The sequence below is a fragment of the Rhinolophus hipposideros genome, assembly GCF_964194185.1.
Source record: "Rhinolophus hipposideros genome assembly, chromosome: 4".
NCBI classification, from domain to species: Eukaryota; Metazoa; Chordata; class Mammalia; order Chiroptera; family Rhinolophidae; genus Rhinolophus; species Rhinolophus hipposideros.
The window spans coordinates 22,775,664-22,803,456 of NC_138050.1; the positions used below are offsets into that span (position 1 = coordinate 22,775,664).

The 27,793-nt window shown below is 36.9% G+C and overlaps 2 protein-coding genes across 2 annotated transcripts; both read left to right on the forward strand.

The window, feature by feature from the left end:
• Positions 1-461: 461 nt before the first annotated feature.
• LOC308496858 (beta-defensin 109-like) lies at positions 462-8,683 on the forward strand (the record flags this gene model as incomplete). Its single annotated transcript, XM_081046654.1, has 2 exons — positions 462-546; positions 8,478-8,683. The coding sequence occupies 2 exons, from the start codon at positions 462-464 to the stop codon at positions 8,681-8,683; spliced, it is 291 nt and encodes a 96-aa protein (XP_080902780.1).
• An 11,721-nt stretch (positions 8,684-20,404) lies between these two features.
• Positions 20,405-26,224, forward strand: LOC308496859 (beta-defensin 130A-like; the record flags this gene model as incomplete). Its single annotated transcript, XM_081046655.1, has 2 exons — positions 20,405-20,486; positions 26,043-26,224. The coding sequence occupies 2 exons, from the start codon at positions 20,405-20,407 to the stop codon at positions 26,222-26,224; spliced, it is 264 nt and encodes an 87-aa protein (XP_080902781.1).
• Between the last annotated feature and the right edge of the window lie 1,569 nt (positions 26,225-27,793).

The following is a 27,793-nucleotide window of genomic DNA, read 5'->3' on the forward strand; positions in this document are numbered from 1 at the left end:
TGATGCCCCTTTTTCATACTAGTATGTCTGGGGACATATTTCTTTTGGGCTGTTGAGTCCTTTGTATATATTACTGCAATGCATGCATTGAACTTTTCATCTCTCATGATATGACTTGAGCTAGCTGATGTACCCTAGTTTTACAACCCTGCCTGACACACAATAGGTCATAAAGTATGGCCAGTGGTCACACAGGCACGTGTCTATGGAAAGCAGTAGAGAATACAGTTGACAGTGAGGATATCCTGACTCTTGGGAAATGCACAGCATTAACTTCTGCTTTCTCATCCATTGAGTTACCACTGCAGTGTGTACTTTTGTGCATGGAGATTTCCTGTGGGAGACTGAGTTATTCTCTTTTGGTCAGGCTCTACTAACCAAGAACAAACCACAGGCCCAGGGAGCATCATAAAAAGCCAGGGGCCTGCCATGCTCACCGACTACAGGCTCTGACCATTCTAATGCCTCTTCTCTTCACTGGCAGGTCAGCCATGAGGCGCCATGTGCTTATCTCCACTCTCTTCTTTCTGACTCTCTTGCCCCCAGGTAAGGTGGTGTCTGATCATTGGGGTCTGCAGTTTAGAAGGCTATCTGGCAGGTCAGACAAGACATTGGCATCAGTCTCATGGATTCATAAATCTAATATCAACAGTTTCGCTAGGACTATAATAGGGTAAAATAGGAAAAAGATCACTTCCTTGTTATTGACCAAAGGCCTGATGAGATCCCATTCTGCTTTCTCCAGACTGTAAATTAGGATGCCTAAAATGGACTTGTAGGCAGGTAGATCTGAAAGGCTTCAATGGCTGCTGCATCTATCATTAGATCTACTCACTAGGTCAGAAGACGAGATGGACAGAATCCTATCCACAGGAGCTGGTGCTAAGGGTGTGTCCTACAGAACTCTGTCATAAGGTATTTGGGTCCTGAAGGGATTGAGATGAGCTCTCATCATGGGAGAGGTATGTCCAAGGTAGTAAAATGAGGGTGAACATATACCATTTTTATCCAAACTAAACACTTTTGGAAAATAAAAACAGCACTGTATTAGATACTTATAATACTTATAACTGTATTAGAACAATAGGCACAAACCAGAACCGTCCCAACCCAATTGGCCAACGGGTCACTCTATAAATGGCATGGACCCAGACTACAGTTTTGGAAAGAGGATTACAATCCCTAGGGAGGGGTCACTGAGGAGATTAAGTGCTGATCCACCTTGTATGAAGGATTTCTCATGTTAAATAACAGTCACAAAAATAGGTTCCAAAAGCATAAACCCAGTCCTGTAAAATGAGACAGTTAGGAGGAACACACACTTTGGAATACTAATGCAAGCATTATGTAGGAAGAAAACAATTGGGCAGTGGAGATAATAACACAAAAGGTTATACTCTGTGGTCATAAATCCTTAGTGTTAAGATGATTACTAGCAGTTATCAGGTTCAAACTCATTATTTTCAGATGAGATGAGTGAGGTCCGTAGAAGTGCTTCACAATCCCGTAATTTAAGCATTCATACATGCATCTGGAAACAATACCTTAGGGTTGCAGAGGCCAATAGTCAACTATGTAGAGTTTGCATAGTCTGGAGGTCAGGCTAGGCTACCTGATATCATGAATGCATATGTCTCTATGAAGTCGTGTTTTGGGTTTCTTTGGATAAATACCCAGAAGTGGGATTACTGGGTCCTTCTTTATCTTGTTATAGCCTTTGTTTTAAAGACTCTTTTGTCTGGTATAAGTATTGCTACTCCACTTTTTTTTTTTTAATTTCCATTTTCATAAAATATCTTTTCCCTTTACTTGTAGTCTGTTTGTGTCTTTCCATATGAAGTTAGTCTCTTGTAGGCAGCACATGTAGGGGTCTTGTTTTCTTATCCATTCAGCCCTCCTATGTCTTTTGATTAGAGCATTTAATCCATAACATTTACATAACCATTGATAGATATGTAGTTACTATTTTATTATTCATATTTTTTATCTTTTTGTCTTCTTCTTAAAGAAGTCCCTTTAACATTTCTTGTAATACTGATTTGGTGGTGATGAACTCCTTTAGCTTTTTCTTGTCTGGGACACTCTTTACCGTCCTTCCATTCTAAATGATAGCTTTGCTGGGTAAAGTAATCTTGGTGGTAGATCCTAACATTTCATCACTTTGAGTATTTCATGCCAATCCCTTCAGTCTTGCAAGGTTTCTATTGAGAAATAAGATGGCAGTCTTATGGGAGCTCCTTTATAAGTAACTAACTGCTCTTCTTTTGCTACTTTGAAGATTCTCTTTTTCTTTAAACTTTGGCATTTTAGTTATGATGCGTCATGGTGTGGGCCTCTTTGTGTTCATCCTGTTTGGGACTCTGTGCTTCCTGGGTTGTATGTCTATTTCCTTTGCCATGGTAGGGAAGTTTTCCATCATTATTTTGTCAGATAGGTTCTCAATCCTTTGCTGTCTCTCCTCTTCTTCTGGTACCCCCATGATGTGAATATTGGTACGCTTGATGTAGTCCAAGAGACCCTTTAAATTATCCTCATTTTTTAATACATTTTTTTTTTGCTGTTCTGATTGGTTGTTTAATGCTACCTTAACTTCTAAATTGTTAATTCTATCCTCTGCTTCATCTACCATAATGTTGATTCCCTCTAATGTATTCTATATTTTAGCTATTGTATTCTTTATTTCTGACTGGTTATTTTTTATGTTTTCTATCTCCATTTTTATGTTTCCTATCTCTTTGTTGAAGCTCTCCCTGAGATCATTGAGCATTCTTATAACTAATGTTTTCAACTCTACATCTGGTAGATTGCTTGTCTCTATTTTCTTTAGTTCTTTTTCTGGAGCTTTGTTCTGTTTTTCCTTGTGGGACATGTTTCATTGTCTCCCCATTTTGCCTGCCTCCCTGCTTTTGTTTCTGTGTATTAGGTAAAGCTGCTATGTATCCCAGTCTTAGTAGAATGGCCTTATGTAGTAGGTGTTCTGTGGGCCTCTGAGTGGCACAATCTGCCTTGTCACCTGAGCCAGGTGCTCCAGGTATGTAACTTGTGTGGCTTTTGTGTACCCTCCTGTTGTAGTGGAGGTTTGGTTGCTATTTGCCCATCAAAGGGAGGGGTTGACCCTCATGCTAACTATTTGTAAGGACTGACTGTGACTACAGTGGAGCAGCTCTTGTGCAGGGGCTGACTCTACAGAGCAAGATTCTCTTTAGCAGAGCTCTGGTACCTGCCCAGTCTGCCCTCTGGGTGTGTCATTTGTGGAGGTTGTTGGGTGGTACTCTGGTGTAGTCTAAAGCTGGCCACCAGGTGTGTTGGCTCTGGGGCCTCTTGCAAGGATCTCTGTTGCAGGCCAACGTCACAGCTACCTGTGCCCTCCCTAGGGCCACTTAGAATGAGCTACAAAGTGGTCTTCAGATGGTTGCCCCTTCTGCTGGGCTTGGAGGCACCTTGTAGAGGCTAAGCTATTAACCAAGGCTGGCTGCCACTAGTTCGAGCTTGGGGATGCTTAGCAAGAGGTACCAAGCATGCCAAGGTCAGATGCTGTTTGTTTGGAGTTTGTGAACCTCTGAGAGATTTTTAGGAAAATCCACAGCATGAGCCAAAACACGCCATTTGTATGGAAAATCCACTGGAAGCAGCTTGTTGGGCCCATAAGTTGGATGGAGCGGGGTCTCAGGGAATCACCAGTGTGGGGCAAATGGTTGTTGGAGACTCAAGTTGTTGGACACTCAGATATGATGCTTGCCTGCATTTGCATGCTGAGTCAGGGGAAGGCTCAACAACAGAAAAAAGTGCTTTTGTCAGCACTCTGTCTGGAAAGGAGCTGCCCCTCCAAACCCTTGCCCTGGAGGCAGACAATTCAGCTCCTCCCCATATGTTCCTGGTGCCTTTCAAGCTGCTGGAGCTCCAACCGTGTGAGTCTGTCAGTGAGTAAGTACAAGCTCAGGCCCTTTAAGAGGAACTCCTGGGACTCCAGCAGCCTTCTGTCTCACTCAGCCACATTCTCCACTGTTTTTCAGAGCCAGAAGTTGTGGTGACTTCTCTTCCTGGCACAGGAACCATGGGCTGATGAGCCTGGTATTAGGCTGGGATTCCCTTGCTCATCAGAAGGGACTTCGACAGATGAGAAATTCTTCCTGATTTTTAATCACCACACTTTGGTATGGGACCAGCCCATTCCACATTTCTGCTCCTCCTACCAGTCTTGAGGTGTCTTCTTTTTTATGTCTTAAGTTGTAGGACTCGGTTCAGCTAGACTTCAGGTGATTCTCAGTGGTGGTTGTTCTATAATTTAGTTGTAATTTTAAATGTGGTCATGAGAGGAAGCAAGCACAGTGTTTACCTATTCTGCCATCTTGACCAGAGTGAGATTCAATGCTCTTCATACCTTGATCTCAGACTTCTACCTTCTAGAACTGTGAGAAAATAAGTTTCTGTTGTTTAAGCCACCAGTATGTGGTGCTTTAGTATGGCAGCTCTGGAAAATAACATAGATGCAAAAAGATATCCCATGGATGTATTAATCAGCAAAATATGTTGAAAACTTTTCTATAAATAAAGAAGGCATTTCATATTGTTCAAAGATTCAATTAATCAAGAAAATGTAATAAATTTAAGTTCATAGGCATCAAATAATAGTCTCAGTCTATATAAAGAATAAAATGACAAAACTCAGATGAACTGAAAATCCACAATATTGTATTGACATATTTTAACTTATTCCTCTCACTAATTAACAGGGAAACTAGTCAAATATCAGTAAATACATAAAATATTTTAACAAAATGATTAGAAGACTTAGAACACCACCCCGAATAGCTACAAACTTAAAGCACTGCATCCAATTACAAAATACACACTTTTAAGTGCAGCCAAAGCATGTCTAAAAATAGCCACTGAGTTATAAAGCAGGCATTGAAATTTCAAAAGATTAAAATTAATCAGTTTATCAAATCAATATGTTGTGCACTTTAAACTTACACAACATTATATGTCAATTATATCTCAGTATCACTGGAAGAACTAAAATAATAAAATTTTGGAAAATTGGAAAACAATTTTCTTTAACCATAATTCATCTAAGCTAGAGATCATTAACAAAAATACAAATATTTAGAAATTAAGAAATATACTTCTATATTAGGTATATTTCAAAATGAAAATTAGAAAATGAGTTGTATACTAAAATAAGCTACATGTCAAAACGTGTGGAATAAAAATAAATTAGAATTTAGAGAAACAAATGAAAGAGAAAAATACATAAAATAATAAATAAAAATGTTAGCTTTTTAAAGACTAATACACTTTATGGTAATCTGGTGACAATGATCAAGAAATGAGAACATACTTAAAATAACCATTTCAGGAATGAATAGGTTGATGTCACAATTGGTGTTCCAGAGGTTCAAAAAAATAAAATAATATTATAAATTTGTGCACTATATTCCATCCCCTCTTGTGTAATTAGAATTTTCTCTGCAACAGTGAAGAATTTTCTCTTCACTATGTCATCAATTTTCTTTCTACTAGAGTATTACCATTAGCATACAAATATGCTATTTTTCTGATCTTAACGGGAAAAAAATTGTTCCTCTTCCAGTGCCAGCCATCACCCTCTTTCTTTATTCCACTTTGCAGTAAAACACCTCCAAATAGTTGTCAATACTTCCTGTCTCCAATTCCTTGCCTCTCACTCTTTCTTAAACATATCCTGATCAGGCATTCTCCTGATCCCTTCCCCTGCTACTGAACCTGCTTTTGTCAAAGTCACCAAAAATTTCTTGGTGCTAGACCCAATGGTCATTTCTCAAGGGGACTTTATTTGGCCCATCGTCATTTGCCACAGATGGTCATTCTTAATGTACTTTCTTCAATTAGCTTCCAGGATTTCATATTTCTTGACTCTCACCTCTGAGGTGCCTCCTCAGTTTTCTGGGCTGCCTCCTTCTCTTCTCCCATAATTCTTCATATCGGAGAGACCCATAGCTCAGTTCCTGGTCCTCTTCTCTTTTCTATCTCCATCCAATCTTTGGGGCCAGACCCATCCTTTTAAATCTGCCTCTTGGACCTCTCTTCTGAACTCCAGACTTGTAATGACTATCCAGTGGTGTAACTTATATCACTACTTGGACGTTTAATTTCAAACTGAACTCTTGAATTCCCCCCATGAACCTCCTCTCTATATAATCCCCCCCACCCCGTCACAGTGTGCCATGGCCAGCATTTCATGGAGACCCTAGCAGCTCTTCTGCACCTCCACACCTTCAGTAGGGCTCCACATCTATACTCTAAGAGGTGACTCTCAGGGCACCTGTCCCATGACCAGTCTCAGATAGCAGCGGCCCCGTACTCAGTGGAAGGCCAGAGTGATGACAAGATTTCTCTTTTGTGGCTGGATAATATTCCAGTGTTATATATACACCATATTTTCTTCATCCGTCAACAGATTCAACATCAGTGGATCCGACATTGTCCTGTTGATGGACTCCTAGGCTGTTTTTATGTCTTGGCTATTGTGAATATTGCGGCAATGAAGATGAGAATGCAGATATCTCTTTGAGATAGTGATTTCTTCTCCTTCAAATAGATATCCAGAACTGGGATTGCAGGATCTTAAGGTAGTTCTAATTTTAATTTTTTGAGGAATCATCATACTCTTTTCCACAGTGGCTACACAAATTTACATTTCCACCAACAGTGTACCAGGGTTCCCTTTTCTCCACATCCTCACCGGTACTTATTATCTCTTGTTTTTTGATAATAACCTTTCTAACAGGTGTGAAGTGATACCTCACTTTAGTTTTGATTTTCATAGTTTTGATTTTCATTTTCCTGATAATAAGTGATGTTGAGCTCTTTTTAATGTACCTGTTGACCATTTGTTAGTCTTATTTGGAAAAATGTCTATTCAAGTCCTCTGCCCATATTTTAATTAGATTATTTGTTTTTGCTGTTGAATTATTTGGGTTCCTTATATATTTGGGATGTTATTCCCTTATCAAATACATGGTTTGCAAATATTTTTTCCCATTCTGTAGGTTGCCTTTGCATTATGTCAATGGTTCCTTTTTCTGTGAAGAGGCTTTTTAGTTTGATGCAGTCCCACTTATTTATTTGTCCTTTTATGGCTTGTGCTTTTGGTGTCATATCCAAAAAATCACTGCCAAGACTGATGTCAAAGAAATTTTTTCCTATGTTTTCTTTTAAGACTTTTATGGCTTCGGGTCTTATGTTGAAACCTTTAATCCCCTTCAAGTTAATTTTTGTGAGTGTTATAAGATAGGGGTCCAGTTCCATTGTTTCGAATGTGGATATTCAGTTTTCCCAGCACAATTTATTGAAGAGACTATCCTTTCCCAATGATGTTTCTTGTCTTCCTTGTCAAATATCAGTTGACCATATACATGTGGGTTTATTTCTGGGTTCTCAATTCAATTCCATTGGTCTATCATGTCTGTCTTTATAACAACACCGTACTGTTTTGAGTATTAGAGTTTTGTAATATGGTTCGACACCAGGAAGTATGATGCTTCCAGCTTTGTTCTTCTTTCTCAAGATTATATTGGCTCTTTGGATTTTTGTGTGTGTATGTGTGTGGTAGCATATGAATTTTAGGATTTTTTTTCAAGTATGCTCCATCTACACAGGTCTTTCTATTCTTCAGATAAGCTTAGCCAGGAACCCTGCTCCTGCTATTCTGCATGCAAGGATATCTGCTTGTCTTTTTCATTCTCATCATTCAGATCTCAGTTCAAATGCTACATCCTTTTCAAAATCCTTCTCCTATCCATTTTATCAACTCTATTCTCCAGACCTTTTCTTGGTCCATTGTTGTATAATGTTTTTCTAAACATTTGCCACTTTCTGAAATTATCTTATCAATCTATTTTTGTGTGGTCAGATTTTCTTCAAAGTCCTGTGAGGATAAGAAACATTTCTGCCTTTTTCACTGTACTGTTATTAGTACAAAGAAAAATGCCTGGTGAACAGATGAAATTTAGGGAATCTGTTGAAGATCCACATAAAGAAGTAAAATAATGAATAAACTGGTGTATTTAAGACATATATCTTCTCCATCCCCCTGTTGTTTCACTTTGCATTTACCAGAGTTGTTTTTGAAACATAAATTCGCAATGCCATGAACTTACAAGAAAAGGAGGGAGGGGTTTATTAACACCTGGGCTGTGGGGTAGAAAGGAAAGACAGTGAACGTGACGGAGCGACTGAATAGAGCCCTTGTCCAGCTTCTTTTCTCCACATAGAAACTGACTCTGGGTGGTGAACACACAATGTGACATTAGATGTTATATTACAGTTATATTACATAAGTACACCTGAAACTTATGTAACTTTACTAACCATTGTCACTCCAATAAACTTAAAAAAAAAAAAGCTCAATCAAGAACTCTTCTGTTCTCACACTAAGAGTGTTTACGGTTTTACATTCATGTACTGATTATCTCATTGACTCTCTTTTCCTGCAGTAAGAAGTGGTTTGGGTGCCTCTGAAAAACACTGTATCAATTTATCTGGAATCTGCAGAAGAGACATCTGCAAAATAGTAGAGGACACGATTGGTGCGTGCCGAAGGAGGTGGAAATGCTGCAGAGCGTGGTGGATCCTAGTACCAGTGCCCACACCACTTGTCTATTCAGATTATCAAGCACCCCTAAAGCGTAAATTGACATGAAATGGTAAAACACATCCAAAGTAAAATTCTATGCATCTAAACACAATAAAATACATGTGATGATTTACTCCAGCTCTATTACCAACTTTTATTATCTTTTGTCAATAAAAATACATAAGTAAACATTTATTTTAAGTCTACCCAGATGTTACTTCTTTGGGACTCATTTTCAGATCCAAACAATGTGTTTAAAAGCGAAAAAAACACATTTATTTAATAGCATATTTTTTTAATTTGTCACAGAAAGACCAAAAAATTAACAAAAAAGTTACAAAGATGAAAATATAATTACACAAAACATAATTAAATAGACACATAGAAAATACAAAGAAAATGAAAGGCAAAATACAGAGGAAATCCAGAAAATATTATGGAAAGGGAGAGATGTAATGTAGATAAGAGGAGAAAATTGAAATAAGATAAGAAGAAATAATACAGAGTAAGACATAAAAATTGTAACTGTACGTAACTGCATAACTAGAAAGAGATGAAAACAAGAAAGGAGACAGAATGGGAGATCGAAGACCAACAGAAATGTTTATCAAGTCCTCTCAAAGATAAAATCTCAACTAACAGAGATTTTGATGTTTTACTCTTGTCGCGTCCAGCACGATGAGGATTGTGGGGAGCAAGGAGGGCAGCGCAGGGGTAAGAAAAGACAGTAGCCATGAATAGAGTTTAAGTGCGGGGGGGGGGGGGCAAGGGACCAGCAGCCTCAAAGACTGGGCTGGGGTCCCTAATCGGGCTAATGCATTAGCTTTTATTAAGTGAGGAAGTAAAGGAGATAAAGCTTGTCAATCTCAAGATCTGATCATCCCATACACAGATGGAAACTGATTCAAGCCAATCACCCTTGCCTGCAAGCAGCAATACCATAAGTCTCAGGATCTTTGTACTTCCCCAAGGGACAAAAACTATATGCATATGAATAGATGGAGAGCATATCATTGAATCTCTTCCCTTGCAGATTGTGGGAAGGAATGCAGCCTCAGAGGCAGAGGCTTTCCTTAGCCAGAGGAAGGTGAGGGGCTGTGCCCACCTCTATGAACCCCGTGGGTTCTCCTATTGGTCTCCACTCGACTGTGAGTGGCTTGAGTTGCCCTGCCCCCCCATGGGGAATCTTACTCGTCATTGGCTGACCAGCCATCTTTTTGGGGCCAAACAGGGAGACATAAGGTGCAAACACAAAGGTGAAGCAAAGTCCCTGAAGGATCCATCTCACACTCTTTCTTTGGGAGCAGGTACGAGGAGACAGACGTGTAGGCTGCTGTGTGGCCATATACTCCTATGAGGAAACATTGTGATAATTTAGATTCTCAATGTTTTACTTCCCTAGACATTATCACTTCATAGAACCCAAACATTTTACTGTAAAAATATACTGACCTTTTTAAGTGTATGCTGTTAATATCCCTCTTAAATAGATGTTTTGATGCTTTATAACTTCTGACTACAAGCTCATCTACCTCCTTCATGTCAGAGGTTCTCTCTTTCTTTTCCTGATGTGACATCTCTCAAATCAGTTCTTAGAAGGAATCTTAGGTTTCACTCATGTATACAATTTTGATGATTAAAGAAATGTGTTTTTTTTTAATAAGGACTCTGCTGTTTTCTTCCCATAATGAAATATTTATGAAGTCTTTATTCATTTTTTTAATTTTAATTTTCAGAGTGTGAACATTTTCCACAATAATTCAGTACAGCCTTGACTAGATTTAGGGCAAAGTTGACTTTACAACAGTGGAGTTATGCTGTATGTCAGGGATGAGGTACATAAATGGTGAGAGAGCTTGATGGTTCGCTTTCACTTCCTTCACCTCCTTCCTTGCCACTCTCTGGAAATACCAGCCACAAGCTCCACACCTGAGTTGCATTTAATTTACAAAGACCATGTCTTTTTGGGGTAGAGATGATCAACTGAGCCTAGTCAGTCTAGTCTCCCTAGTCAGTCTAGCCCTGTATTACCTATCCACCCCTGGACTCCACCAAATTGCACGCATGATGTTTGTTCCTCAGGTAGACTAACTTCCTGTGAGTGCCTCTGAATCTAAGAGTTCCTAAGAGTCCCTTAATCTGGCTTCATTCAGTTAAAATAATGTGGCATCCATTATCTATAATTTGGACTGGGCACGACTCAAAAGTGCTTGTTTTCCTGATTTAGCCTGGAACCACGATGTCGTATGTAAATACAGAAAAAACCTGAAAGACTGCTATCTTAATAAGATGGAATCATATTTTATTGGGGGGGGGCAGTTGCTGAGAAGGAGGATTACAGGGGAAAGACAAAACCCTTACAGATATATAGGAAAGAGTTCAAAACCTTGAAAGAACAACAGGCTTTGGAGACATCACAACTTCCATAAAAACAAGAGGAGCAGACTGTCTGCAGTCCTTAGGAAAAGTAACCTCACAGTATGTTCCAAAAAGCTGCTGCCCACACTAATACGCTCTTCAGTTTTTATCTGTCTTCTCTTGCTGATTAGAGCATAATCTCCTTACTTGTGTCTGTCTGTCTCCCTACAGATATCTTTTAGTTAGGCGTGTACAGTAATAAAGGGTTTTTTTTTTGTCCCTTGCATTTTTTTATACTTTTTAATTAAAATATCCTTCTGATACATACATTACACCAGGTTTTAAGATCCTGTCTAAATCTTTAGGATTGTTGGACAATGCCATATGTGGCTGTATAATTCAATATGTTGACTAACTTCCACAAGAGAGATTGTGTGTATGTGTGTGTGTGTGTGTTTGTGTGTGTGTGTGTGTGTGTGTGTGTATGTGTGATGTTTCCAACCCTAGCTTATGCTCTAAATACAAAAATAGGAATATTTGAATTAAAGAGGATTATTATAAATATTCCAAGAAATAAAATAGCAGAATAGAGGTTCCCAGACCTTGTCTTCCCCCAGAAACACTGACTTAACAGTCATCCATGGATGAAAATACCTTTTTGAGAGTCCTGGGGTCCAGTGGAGAGATTTTAGCATGGCAGTGTAGCACAAAACCTGAGAACAGTCACATGGGAAAGGGTGAGAACAACTCCACTCTGCCTGTGTCCTGTCTTGTAAGGTGACAGATCTCAGCACCAAGAGAGACTTCCTGGGCCTGCAGTTTCTCCCACAGGGGAAAGAGAGAGTAAAGTGAGAGTCTGGATACCCTATGCTTTCGGGGTACTGCCCAAAAGGCCCATTTTTTTCTCAATTCACCCAGAATGCTGAGGGAATCAGCATATCTGGATCATCTGTGGGCAAATAAGAACAAAGCAAAGTTGCAAGGACTCAAAGCCACTATCACACAGATCTCAACAACCAGCCTGCGGACCTCATTGGCCTGCCTGCAGACACCAATACCCAGTCCACTCATGAATCCGAGCAGCTAGCTGTCCACAGACTCCGGCAGCCTGCCTCAGTGTGCTCCCACAGACAGTCTCCAGTATGCCTCCACAGACAGCACACAGAGCTGTTAACTTAAAAATAAAAGGCCAAAGTAAGCGAAACAAGTGTTTACTTGGGAAGCACTGATTCAGGCAGATCCCCAAATAATATTCAGGTTACAGGGCGAAGGCAAGAACATTTTATGAGAAGGGGAAGGGAAATTAGTGCATGAATAGAAAGAAGTAATTTCTATTGGTGCCAAAAAGCCAAAGAAGTAATTGCTATAGGTGCAAATAAGCTAAGTTATTCTTTAGCTATACACGGTGGTACTAATTCACCGTGTATTTAACTAATACACGGTGGTACTAAGAAATGCCTTTAATTTGCAGTCCTGTGGTCAGGATATCTGCTTTCCTGTTAGCTTTGCAAACAGTTGTTGAATTACAATGTTGCTTTGACCCCATCCAAAGGCTATTTTGCCCAGTTCAAACATTCCAAAGGTTCAACAATGCGTGCAAGGCAGTTCCTTGGAATGGCTGCCTTAGCTCTATTTTAAAATGGCTCCACTTATGTCAAATTTTCACAGAGATCAGCAGCTGGCTTGACTCTGTGGGGCTGGTAAAATGTGCATAACTGATACTGCTACTTCAGGAAAGAGGGAAGAGTTGTGGAAATTGTGCCCATCTTCTATCATATTAGTACACTGCCCTAAGAGAAACAAGTGGGTGATTCTCAGCACTTGGCATAATTCAGTGGGCAAGGCTTGAGAATAATCTTTGGCTGCATACTCTGCTGAACGTGGTAAGCAAGCTGTCTGGGGTCAGAAAGCTCTCTGGGGTCTCTTTTATAAGGGCATTACCACATTTTGCCATGTATAATGGGCACTTTTTTGCCCAAATTTGTGAGGGAAAAATAAGGATGCACATTATACATGGGTAGTACTAATTCTGTAGCCACATCTATGATTTGTAAATATCATAAATTTATTACCGGTACATAAAATTTCTCGTACCTTGTATCTGTTCTTGTGTTTTGTAATTATTTGTTACAGAAAATTTCTTGTACCCTAATATGTTTAAAAATAAATGATAAAATTCTTTTATAATACAAAAAACAAGCACCTAAATGTAAACAAATAAAAATTTGAATTAAAAAATTAAAATGAAAGATCTTTTTCCCTGAAAGTTTGGGCCAAAAACGTGGGTGCGCATGACACATGGGAGAACATTATACGCAGCAAAATACGGTAATCCCATTCATAGGGGCTCCTCCCTCACAACCTAATCACCTTCCAAAGGCCGCACTTCCTAATATGATCACCTTGGGGATTAGGATTATAACAGACGAATTTGGGGGGAACACAAACATTTAAACCACAGCAATATCATTGTCAAATTTCACTTGACTGTATTTTTGTAGGGTCTATTTCTGAACTTTGTCCACACTGTCTTAATTACTATAAATTTATAGTAAGTTTAAAAAATAGGAAATATATTCTTCCAATATTCTTTTTCAAAATTGTGGCCATAGTATGACTTTGCATTTCAATAAAATATTATAATCAGCTTTTCAATTTCTAAAAACAAAATCCTGCTGGAATTTTGTTTGACATTATATTGGATACATAGATTAATTTTGGGAGAACTGAGATCTTGGCTATAATAAGTCTTTTGTTTCATGGACTCTGTATGTCTCACCATTTATTTAGGTCTTTAATTCCTCCCTTTAATGTTTTGTACTTCTCAGTATACAAATCTTGCAACTATACTGTTAGATTCATCCCTCATTCTTTCATGTTTTCTGACACTACTGTAAATTGTAGAGTATTTTAAAATGTTTTAATTGTCCATTGCTTACATACCTAAATAAAATTGACTTACATACTGTTTATTGCAAACTTACTAAGCTCACTTATTATTTTAGTAGTTCATTGGTGTGCTTTGAGATTTTCTACATAGAAAATCACATCATCATCTATGAATAAAGGCAGTTTATTTCTTTGTTTCCAATCTGCATGAATGTTAATTTTTCTTGTTTCACTATACTGTGTAAGGAGGGAGCATAGAAATTCTAGTCTTTTCCTTACATAGGAGATGATTTATTTTTTCACCATTAAGTATGGTATTGCTTAACATTTTCGCTGCAAAGTTTGTCTATAGTCAAACGATATTTCCATACTGCTGACTGCGGCATTCAACTTTACCCCATGAGCTCAGTGTTCCAGAAAAGTTTAGAAAAGCAAATGTAATTTGCTATATATTTTTTTGTTTTTCAAGAATAACAATAGGAAATTTTTATACTTTAAGATAATCATTTATTTTATAAAATGTAGCACCTTAACTGTATTTACTTAAAATATAAATACTGTAATTATTTTCTGTGGATTTTTAACACATTTTGGAGAACAAACTTGAAATCAACACAGTGAAAAGGTTAAGGCTTTTCATAGGTATTGTTAATAGATTAAGAAAATCCTATTTATTTACTAGTTTGCTGAGTTTTTAATCACAAATGACTGCTGCTGTGGTCAGCTTTTTTTGCTATATGTATGGAGATGATCAAATGTTTTCTCTGCTTTTAGTCTGAATTACATTGAATTTTGTAACAACCTTGTATTCCTAGAAAATACCCCATTTGTTTATGCTATGTGATTTTTTTTAATACATTGATGGATTAAACTTGCTAAAGTTTTAGAAATATTATTTATGCATGAGAGATATTATATTTTAGCTTGATTTTTTTGCAAGCACAGTCGGCATCAAAAAATTCATTGGTAACTTTTCCCTTCTTTTCTAATTTTTGGGAGTTTTACAAAATTGGTATTATTTATTCTTTAAATGCTTGAAAGAATTCACCTATCAGTGACATCATTTGGTCTTGAATTTTGTTTGTTTAAATGCTTAAAGTTGCATATTAAATTTCTTTCATAAATATAAAACTATTCATATTATCTATAACTTCTTGAGTAAGGTTTGGTTGTTTGGATATTAAAAAAATTGTCTATTTTAGATAAGTTACATTCATTGGCATAAAATGATTAGCAATGCTATTGAAGTTAAGTTGTAACAGTTCAAAAAAAGTGCTAGACTTTTAATATATTTCATGTAAGCCTCATCATAACCATAAGGAAAAACTTTTAGTAATTACACAATAAAACATGCTGATACTAAAAATCCAAAGCATACTGATACTAAAAGATGTCAAATCATAAAAAAAGACAGCAAGATAATAAGCAAGGAACAATGGACCTACAAAATAGTCAAGAAAATTAATGAAATGGCCATAGTAAGTCCTTACTTATCAATAATTATTTTTAATATAAATGGATTAAATTCTGCAATAAAAACATATAGGATGGCTGAATGAATTAAAACAATAAGATCCAACAATATGCTACCTACAAGAGACTCACTTTAGCTTTAAAGACACACATAGACTTGATAGTGAATGGCTGGAAAAAGATATTTCAAGCAAATGGTAACCAAAATAAACAAGGGTGGCTATTTTTTATATCAAAGAAAATAGACTTTAAACTAAAAGTGGTAAAAAAGAAAGAGGAAAAATGTTATTATATAATAATAAAGGGTTCAAGCCATCAAAAACTATAAAAATTGTAAATATTTAACTACTCAATATCAGAGCACCTATATAAAACAAAAGCTAACGGAATTAACAGAAATAATAAACAGCAATGCAATGTTTGGGTCTTAAATACCTCACTCTTAAATCATCCAGACAGAGAACCAATATGAAAACAGCATGTGTCAACATTGTATACCACATGAACCTAACAGACATATATAGAACATTCTACTTGACAACAGTAGAATACACATTCTTCTCAAGTGCACATGAAATGTTTTATAGTATAGACCATATTTTAGGCCACAGAAAAATGTCTTAGCAAATGTAAGAAGATTATAATCACACAAGTATCTTCTTTGACCAAAATGATATGAAAGTACAAATCAACAACAGAAGGAAAACTGGAAAACTCATGAATACATGGAAATTAAACAATATTCTCCTGAACGGGCAATGGATTAAAGAGGAAACTAGAGGGGAAATTTTAAAAATTCTTGAAAGAAAGAAAATGGAAATACAACATATCAAACTTATAGGATGCAGCAAAAGCAGCTCTAAGAAGGAAGTTCATAGCAATAAATTAATAAATATGTTAAGGAACAAGAAATCGAGTAAACAACCTAACTTCATGGCTCAAGGAACTAGAAAAAGAAGAACAACCTAAGCCCAAAGTTAGCAGAAGAAGAAAATAATAAAAATTAGGATGTAATAAACAAAATAGATAACAGGAAAACAAAAAGTTAACAAAACTAAGAGTTGTTTTTTTGAAAAGATAAACTTGACAAAACTTTAGCTAGACTACACAAAAAAAACAAAGAGAGAGGGCCTATCAACAAAATTATAAATGAAATAGGAGACATTACAACTGGGAACACAGAAATACAAAGGATCATAAAAGGCTCTATGACAACTACACTCCCCAAAAGCTGGACATCCAAGAAGAAATGGATAAATTCTTAGAAACATACAAATTACCAAGAATGAATCAGGAAGAAACAGAAAAATCTTAACAGACCAATTTCTAGTAAGCATATTGAATGAGTAATCAAAATCTCCCAATGAAGAAAATCCATAACCAGATGGCTTCACTGGTGAATTTTGCCAAACATTTAAAGAAGAATGAATGACAATCCTTCCCAAACTCTTCCAAAAAATATTGAAGATGAGGGAACACTCCCAAACTCATTTTATGAGGTCTGCATTACCCATATACCTAAGTCAGAAAAGGATACTAGCAAACTAAAGTCAGAAGCACATTAAAAGGGTCATTCACCATGTTCACATGGCATTTATCCCTGGGATGCAAGGATGATTCATAATATGGAAATCAATAAATGTGATATATCAAATTAATGGAATGAAATATAAAAACCATATGATCATCTCAATAGATACGTAATAAGCATTTGTCAAAATTTAACATTCATTCATGATTAAAAAAAATCTCAACAAATTAGGTATTAATATGTAAGTAAAGTACCTCAGCAACAATTTTAAAGGCCATATATGGGTTAAACCCACAGCCAACATCATACAATATAGTGAAAGGTTGCAATCTTTCTAAGGTTAGGAACGAGACAAGTAAAGGAAGTCCTCTACCACTTCTTTTCAACATAGTACTGGAAGTCCTAGCCACAACAATCAAGCAAGAAAAAGAAATAAAAGGCATTCAGAATTAGAAAGGAACAAGTAAAATTGTTTCCATTTGCAGATGACGTGATTTTATGTATAGAAAATCCTAAACACTCCACCAAACACTGTTAGAGCTGGTCAAAAAATTCAGTAAAGTTGGAGGACACAAAATCAACATGCAAAAATCAGTAGCATTTCTATGCCCAAACAAAAATTATCTGAAAACAAAATATTAAAAACAATTCTATTTACAATAGCATCAAAAACAAGAAAATAATATAATACTTTCGGCATAAAAATAAGACACAGAGACCAATGAAAGAGAATAGAGAGTCCAGAAATAAATCCCCACATATACAGGTAACTAATATTTGAAAAAGGAACCAAAACACATAATAGGAAAACAATAGTCTCTTCAACAAATGGTGTTGGGAAAACTGGATAACCACATACAGAACAATAAAATTGGACCCCTATCTTACACCACTTAAAAATTAACTTGAAATGAATTAGACTTAAACATAAAACTTCTAAAAGAAAACAAGGATAAACTTCTTGACATTTGTTTGGAAATAATTTTTTTGGATTCGACACCAAACGCACAAGTAAGAAAAGCAAAAATCAGCAAGTGGGACTACATCAAATTACATAGCTCTGCACAACAAAAGTAACAATCAATAAAATGAAAGACAATCTATGGAATGGGAGAAAATATTTGCAAACCCTACAAGTATATCACATAAGGGGTTAATATGCATAAATGCACAAATATATAAAGAACACATACAATTCAATAACAACAACAAAAACCCCAAATAATCTAACTGAAAAATTAGCAGAGGAACTAAACAGACATTTTTCCAAAGAAGATATACAAACGGCCAACAGGTACATAAAAGATTCTCAATATCACTAAACCATCAGGAAATGTAAATTGAAATCACAGTGAGATATCACCTTACATCTGTTACAATAGCTTTCATCAAGAGGACACAGATAACAAGTGTTGGCAAGAATGTGGAAAAAAGGAACCCTAGTGCACTGTTGGTGGAATGTAAAATGACTTAGCCACTATGGAAAAGAGTATGTAGGTTCCTCAAAAATTAAAAATAGAACTACCACATAATCTAGCAATTCCATTTCTGGATATATGTAAAGGAAATGAAAACAGGAATTTGAAGAGAAATCTGCACTCCCATGTTTATTGTAGCAATACTCACAATAGTCAAGATATGGAAACAACCTAAGTGTCTGTCAATGGATGCACAGTTAAGAATATGTGACACACACACACACACACACACACATACACCGGGGCAACCAAAAAAAAAAGTACACAAGTGGACACTTTGATCAATGTTGCTCAAGCAGTAGTTCTAGTTTGCCATAATCAGAAGTGATGGTACCCACTTTGAACACCTCTTGTAATTGCAGAAGTGAAATGTAACTTGTATTCATCTTTTGTTATCAGTATATATTGAGTATTACAATTTTAATATTGTTTTCCTTTCTTAAAATGTGTATACAATTTTAATGCAGTTTTCCTTTCTTAAAATTTGGATATATATATATATATATATATATATATATATATACACATATAATAGATTATATAATATTATGTATATTACATGTATATGTAATATACATATTATATATATGTATATAATGAAATATTATTCAGCCATGAGAAAAAATGAAATTCTGCTATTTGCAACAACATAGATGGAACTTCATGGCATTATGCTAAGTGAGATAAGTCAGATGGAGAAAGACAAAATATTATACAACATCATTTATATTTGGAATCTAAAAAAGCCAAATTCATAAAAACAGAGAGTTGAATGTTGGTTACCAGGGGCTGAGGGGTAGGGAAATTGGGGAGATGATGTTTAAGGGTACAAACTTGCAATTTGTAAGTAATTTCTGGATATCTAAAGCACAGCATAGTGATTATAGTCAATAATACTGTATTATGTACTACAAAGTTGCTAAGAGCCTCGATCTTTATTGTTCTCACCACAAAAAAAAATAATAATTATGCAATTCAATAGAGGTATTAGTTAGCTAACACTACAGGTAGTCATACTGCAATATATAAATGTATCAAATCAACCAGTTCAACACTTTCAACTTACACATGATATATGTCAATTATATCTCAATTATTAAAAATAAATAAACACACTAGTTAACAAACATGAAAATGATGAAAAGTCATCAAAATAGAAGACATAAAAGTACATAAATTTTTTTCCTGAAAAAAAGCTGATATCATATGTGATGGTTTATAGGTGAAAAAAATAGATAAATTTACATAAATGTGTCATTAAGCCATTGATCTGTAAGCAAATTACTGTTAGATAAATTGGTTTTAGGTCAATTGATTCTTGACCAAAGGCATTTCTTAAGCTTTCGATACTTTATTTGTATATGTTGGGGTAGACTGAGAGGCCAGGGAGTCTCTTTAAGCTGTAGACATGTCTTTTCACAAAAGATAGCTATTGAGGAAAGAGTGTGCTTTTTATCTCTGATATTTTAACTATCATGATCTTATTACCCTTGTCATGTGGGAAAATTACACTAAAGATTGATAACAGATAAAAATAAATGTTAGTTTTCAATGTGAGCTAAGTGTATTTACCTTACAGATGCTATTAAGAACATCGTACACATGTGACACTAGCCTCTCTTTTAAGGAATAATTGAAAAACACAGATTCATTTTTTAAATATGGTCCTTCGGCAATTCTTTTGTCCCTATTGTGGAAAAGAGTGTACTGTCAGAGTTTCTTTGCCAGTCAGAGGACTCTTGATAATAAAGACTTCACGCTCACAGGAGTCTACATCTTGGCTCCCCTCAAAAGACGATTGGCCAAAAGTACTGACGTCTGGGGAATGTGAGAATACATGGAAAAAGTGAAAGGTTGGTCATGTCGTTTCCTATAATTAGGTTAATTTGTCACCAAATTTAGAGACTCCAGGGTTTGGAAGTATTCCAACGGAAGCTGTTTTATTTTCTTACTTGTTAAGCTTCACTGATCAAAAGGAACCTTAGTCCTGCAGAAGTAAATAAAAGGCTCTGTGTTCTACTATCCCTGATCACTCACCTCTCTACTGGGCATTCAGCCATGAGACTCCATTCCCTTCTTTCTGTTCTCCTCTTCTTTGTGATTATAATACCAAAAGGTAAGATGGTACATAATGATAGAGGTAGTTTTCTTAGGAGGCCTACTGGGATGCTCAGTTATACTGTGGGCCTCTGAACTCAGACACTAATGAACAGCCTTTAAGAATTCAGAATTCCAACATAATCGTCTCTCTTAAAAATAAGGAGGACAATATTGCAAAGCAGAACAAAGATTTCCATCAATAGAAAACAAGATCCAAGAGCTCCATGATTAGAAAATGGGGCTTAAGAGAGGTGAAGAAGCTTTGACATGTGACTTAAGGTTTAGCATACAAATCAAATAGCTTTTACCAGGGCCCCAGTCACCCAAAAGGAGATTGAAAATGGCAGCTATTGGTTTAGACTTGGTTAGTGAATGGATGGTGCAGAGTTTACTGGTAAGGAATATTTGTGAAGGGTAGAAGTTAGGTGTAGAAGGCAGAGCTCAGCAAAAACAGGATAGCATCAAGTTATAAAAAAAGCAACAAGGAGCAGGGGAATTTGGAAAAACCATAAGCAGAGGAATAATACGTCAATGGCAAAATTTTAAGCAAAAGATAAAACTATGAAAAAAGCATTTAAGAATTTGACATACATCCTTAGGACCCATGATTCACAAGTTTGAATATTAACATGAAGAATCAAAGAAAAGAGGAAATGTGTTCCCCTTAAGCCTGGTTCATTCAGATTTTTGTAAGAACTGCCAAAGTCTTTTTCTCCACTGTTAATAGCAGGATGTTCAGATCCCTCAAAATAATGTTTGTGGTCACTGAACATAGATATAGTCTGGATAACTCTCTCTTCCTTGCTTCATCTCTAAGATTCTTTTAAATACAATCAAAGATACCCATTTGTTTGACTCATTGCCTAATCTATGGATATCTTAGGAACTGCCAGACGTATAGTTGTCTCTTCCTGAAAAAGTTTATGTAATTCTCATTTGGTTCTTAATTCTGTTAGAAGAAGACACAGCTGTGGGGAGACACACTTACAGTGACACCTAATGTAAAGTTATATAATGTTAATGACTTAAAATTAGAAGGCAATTTAATGACTAATTCTTTAATTTTACAGATAAGAGAATTCTTGTCCACATAAAGAATATGATTTTATTAAGGTCACATAGGTAGCGGTCACACTGCAGCTAGAACCAACTGTTGTTTCCATCAATCTACAGGTGTGGGTATGCCCATAGCATACCAACTCCAATTTCTGTCAGTCTTTTTACATCAAAATCTCCTAATTAGGTATTGAGGAACCTAAGGAAATTTTCAAGTTTCCTCTTTTGGAAGATACAATGTTTTTGAAACATCTTACTTCACTTTCCTCCAAATTACTTTTCTCCATTGTTTAAGGTAGACATGTTGAACCAGCTTAATGTTCTGACATTATTATTGGAATATTTATCCCAGCCTTTAGATTTTCCTAATCTGTGTTCCATAAAATCACATAAATGGTTATCAATTTTTAGATAGCTGAAAGCATTTGCTCCAAGATGATTATGTCAGCATGGCTGAGGAGTGAATATTTTTTTGCTCAGGCTTGCCCTCCCCCATCTAAGCTAAATTCAGCTCCACATAAATGACTGTCTCATAGCCCATGTTATGAGTCTGGTCTTTAAAATAAATAAATAAATAAATATATATATATATATATATATATATATATATATATATATATATATATATACACACACACACACACACACACACACACACACACACACACACATATATATATGTGTATATATATGTGTGTATATATATATATATATACACACATATATATATATTAAGGAGGGATAGATCTCCTGGAAGTAAAGGTCTGGCCAAAACTCACCATTATAGTGGAAAAAGGGATCTAACAATAGTTGTCTTAGGGTGTGAAGAAAACGGCAAAAAGGGTTGCTCTAGAGCAAAGGCCAGAAATAACATGGGAAAATAAGATTCTAAGAAATCTAGGCCTATGATTTAGAGAAGCTAATACAATAATGACAAGACTGCATAATCACAAATAGAATAGTACACACAAGAACAGGGACTAATAGTCAAAAATAGACTGAAGCCAAGAAGTTTTAGAAGGAATAAGGTAGAAAATGTGTGTGGGGTCAGAGTATAACTGCATTCAACAGGAACAGATATTTATTGAGCACCTGTTATTTTAAACAAACACTATGTTAGATACCCAGGATACAATAGGAAACAAAAGAACATGGCTTCCTACAATATAGGAGACAGATGTTAGTCAAATGATTACAACAATAAACATATAATTATAAATTTTAATTAAGTACAATGAAGAGGAACAGAGTATTACAAGTGGTCATTGTCTATTTGCAAAATCAGAGAAGACTTCCTTGACTTCCAGCTAAAAACTAAAAGGTAAGTGTCAGTTATTGAGTCCCCGGCAAGGAACACTCAACACTCCTGGAAAAGGAAGAAGCCAGTGCCATGTCCCAGGTGCAGAAGTAAGCAGTGTGCTCCAGGAACTGCAAGAAGGCCGCTATATAAGAGATTAGTTGAGATTAGAAAATGTGCTGAGCATTTGATGAAGTGTGCCAGTGTTAGTTGTGTGGCACTAATGCTAAGTCAGGATGGGAGGGCACTGTAAAAACAAGGAGGGCAAGACAATCAGACTTTATAGGTGGGTAATAGTCAGTACTAGTCTCTAGATCACCACAGGGGTTTTGGGTTTATGCACACAAACTAGGATTGTTTATAGGTTCTAGGCAGCCTACAAACCTGACAGGTTTCCTTGATAGATCTTTCCCTTTGTTTCACTACTTACACTATTCTTTCTTCAGCCTCTCTTCCTGGCTCTACCATAGAAAGAATTTCAAGTTTACAGTAGTGCCCTTCTTTTCTAAACCCGAGATTGTCAAGTTTTGAGGTAAACAAACACTTGGAAGTGAGCCTGAGAAACCACCAGCAACTGTGTGAAAATAGATAATGGGCATAAATAACAATCATGAGGAATTCGGAAATCAAAATCCTTAACCTTTCAATCCAGTGATTTCTCTGATCTAAAGGTAAATAAGCCTGCTCTAACTCTATGTGGATTCTCTAAGTCATAATCATGTTTGGACTTGAAAATGTGTACTGTCCCAACTCTCTGCTAGCCTTTGTGCCTCCATCTTTAATTTGATGAGACCCCTTCTGTGTTCTCCGAAAGTAGGTTCTTACTCTAGGCACCAAGATCCAGATTCTATTACAGTAGGATCCCAAGTAGAAGACAAAATTATCAAAGGTGATGAAGAGAGAGCATCATTGAAGGTGTAAAGGACTCAGAATTCACAGGCAGAAAGCATCAGGGCCAAGGATAACAGACATGGTAGTGGTAGAAACAGTGCACAACAAAACCTATGAATGTGGGGGACATTATGCTAAGTGAATTAAGGCAGTCAAGAGACAAATACTGCCGGATTCCTCTTATATGAGATATCTAAAATAGTCAAACTCATAGAAACATACAAAAGTCTGGCAATTAAGTTTGCAAACATGTTGCAACGATGTTGCTAACTTTTTTTGATATCAGAGGAATTATTCATTATGAATTTGTACTACTGGACAAACAGTTAACCAAGTTTATTTGGAAGTACTGAAAAAACTGTGTGAAAAAGTTAGAAGACCTGAAATTTCGCCAACAATTCATGGCTCTTGCATCATGCATGACAATGCACCAGCTCCCATAGAAGTGGGAAGTGGGAAGTGAGGAAGTTTTTAGCCAGTAAACAAATAACTGTATTGGAACACCCTCCCTACTCATCTGATCTTGCCCCCAATGACGTCTTTCTGTACCCGAAGATAAAGGAAATATTAAAAGGAAGACATTTTGATGACATTCAGGACATGAAGGGTAATATGATGACAGCTCTGATGGCCATTCTAGAAAAAGAGCTCCAAAATTACTTGGAAGAGTGGGATAGGCTCTGGCATCAGTGCATTGCTTCCCAAGGGGAGTACTTCGAAGGTGACCATAGTGATATTCAGGAATGAAGTATGCAGCACTTTTTCTAGGATGAGTTCACAAACTTAATTATCCGAACTCATAGAGTAGAATAGTAGTTGCCAGGAGCTGGAGGGAGAGAGAGATACCCGTTGCTGTGCAAAGGGTATAAAGTTTCAGTTATACAAAATGAGTAAGTTCTAGAGATCTGCTGTACAACATGGTGCCTATGTTAACAATACTGTATTGTGAATTTAAAAATGTAAGAGGATAGATCTCATGTTCAGCGTTGTCATACAGAGTCTCAGCTCCCGCTCCCCACATAAGAATGCAGGGTATGGTGAGGCCAAAAAGGAACACCCACGGAGCCACAGATAAGGGAGTCATACACTATATTCTCGCTGGCAGCTGGGTTGGAAACACAGGAAGCAGGAGCCGCACGACCCGCAATCTGCTGTCCACTTCTCTGCCAACCAACCCCTTGCTAACTGCAATCCATGCTTGCTAGTTCAGCCACGGCAGTTATATCAGTGGCTAATCACTAACCGGTAACAGCTGATGGCCAATTAGTCACAGCTGATGGCCATCTACTACCTGAGCCAGCACCTTTTCACATGAGGCCGAGAGCCTGGAAACTGCTCTCTGAGACTCTGTCCCTGCAAGAGTCCTTACCACAATGAAAAAAGAAACAGGGAAAAACAGGAGGATATATGGGGTTGATGCAAAGTTAGCCTCCCCACAAATATGACAAGAATCCTTCAGAGGCATGCCTTTCAAGTCATGACATCCCCTTCTTCCAGGAGAGTCAAGAGCTACCCTTATTTGTCTCTTCCAAATCAGGTATGCCAGGAAGGCAAAGGGAGTATTCTTAATATATTATAGGATAGTAAAGACAAAATGAGATACAGGTGGGTTAATAGCGTGGTTCAGAAACTAGCTTCTGTTAATGAACATAACATGAAACACCCACTGTGATCCACAGGGGAAAGAATGAACCCGATTTGGGCAGAAAGCCTAGAGGAAGGACACTGAGACTGAAGGAAAGTGCTGTATTAGAGCGCCCCCTTAGTTATATGCTTCTCAGCAGCCAAATGAATTAAGAAGACATATGGGTATATTTAAGAAAAAATACTTTGCAGCTCTGAGAGAACGTCTCTCTTTGTACCTACACATAAGGGACCTTGGACAACATAGAAAATGTTTCTTGCATTGTCCTGAAACAGGGAAATTAGGCAAGGTGGAATCTGAAGGATTCACAGGCTTCCTATAAAAAGGGATAAGAACATGTGCCAGGGCAATTTAATAAATGGGAAATTGAACAACCTTGTGCCTTACCCACTAAATATCAAGGACACCTCCCTAGTCATGGTGATAACAACAAATTGCCCCACACATTTCAAAATGTGCTTCCCAGAGGAGGACAACTCTCCAATGCTTCTAGAATTCAGCGAGGCTTCTCCAAGATGTGTAGAGTTCCATACTCTTAGTCCCCTCCAGCAAAAAGGCACTTCTTTTGCCTAAGTGTCTGATCTTTTCATGTAGGTAATATCATCTCATCTATCCCAAAGCTATCCTCCTGTAAATTTATTGCCTTATCTACATTACCAGTAATTTGATGGTGATTTACTGATGTTGTTAAATCTCTTTCTGTGCAGCAAGGACTGGCATTATCCCGGGAAAAAAACAATGTGTTCTTTTGAAAGGAGTGTGCAAAAACGGAGGCTGCACCTCCTCAGATGATACCATTGGTGTATGTAATGACGAAAAAAAGTGCTGTAGAAAGTGGTGGATATTGTCTCCCTATCCAACGCCGGTTCCCAAATCAAAATCTCCTTAGACGGAAGCAAACCGTAAGCCCTTCAAACTCCAGAACACATGGATACATTTTGCAGACTCCTGTTTAACCCAACTTGCTTTTCCTCCCTTGACTGGAAATAAATGTCCTAGTTTTTCATGGACTTGTCCGTGAGGAATTTCTTCTTGATGTACATGCAAGCCTCTTAGGAACTAGAACACTAAACAAAACGGTAGCAAAACCTCACACTCTAAAGATATTTATACAAAATATGACTTTCTTAAAAAAAAAGATGAAGTTAAAAATTTTAAATACGTAAAATAATAAGGGTATGGAATAGCAGTAGGTAATGTTTGATTATGTGAAGTGGAATATCAACATTCCTTATCTGATTCTGAACAAATATCATTTCATTACCAGGAGAGACCTCTTTGGGAAATGTGGGTTAAGGTCTGTGAATCACGCAGTGTTGCTAACATCACACCTGAGAATGGGGCACATTCCTCACCCACTCATCCCACACTGACCTGAGGATGATGGCCTCCCCGCACTTCACCTTGGCCTTGGAGGAGTAGAATAAAACCCTCTGTGAATAGGTTCACCTGTAGGAGAAGCTAGAGAGCTGGTAGTTCTTTCCAAATTCCACTTTCTGGCTGGAATAATTTCCAACAGAATAATAATCTGGATCATCTCTACGTTATGGCTAAAAAATTGAAATCGAAAAAAGAGACTCTGAATGTTATAGGACATGAGTTCCACAAAGATGGAAAGAATCTTTTGAGTAAAGCCTTACCATCAAAATTCAAGGGTTTTTATTTCCTTTCCCATAAAGCCTATGGTCATTCAGAGGAAGGTGGGTTATTCCACCTTCTAATATTCTTTAGTATTCATGTTCCTATTATTTATGCCGATAACAGTTGTCCACAAGACCACAGATTTCTAGAGTACAAGGGTCACCTTTATCTGTACCTGTATGCCCAGCATCTCACAGTCTCACAACACTCTGTTGTTTATGAGCACAGGTTTTTGAGTCTGTCATATTTACACTAAAATTGTAGTTTTTTTTTGCTTACCAGTCATATGATTTTGACCTATTTACTTAACCTTCATTTGCCTGAGAATTCTCCTGCAATAAATGAGTGAAATAAATGAACTGTAGACATAGAGAGATTCATTCCAGTTTATCCAAGTCTTCCAGTGACTAATCATTTCTAATTAGGGTTGCCAGATAAAATACAGGATGCCCAGTTAAATATAAATTACAGATAAACAATGAGTGTTTTTAGTAAAGGAAGGTATATTTGGCATATAGTTATACTATAAATTATTCATTATATCTGAAATTCACATTTAACTGAGTGCCCTGTATTTTTATTTGCTAAAGCTGGCAACCTTATTTCGAATCCACATATGCGGGAAATTCCAGGAATTACCTCTACTCAGTAGAATGCTCCCTTGCCAACCATGCTGAAACCCATGTCTTAATCATTCTCCCCCATATTTTGGGTTGAATTTACCATGCACTAGCTGTCCTTCTCTATGATGTTAGGGCTGCCTGGTTCCCATCGCTAGTCATGGGATTATTGTCATGAATGGCAAATACAGGTCAGA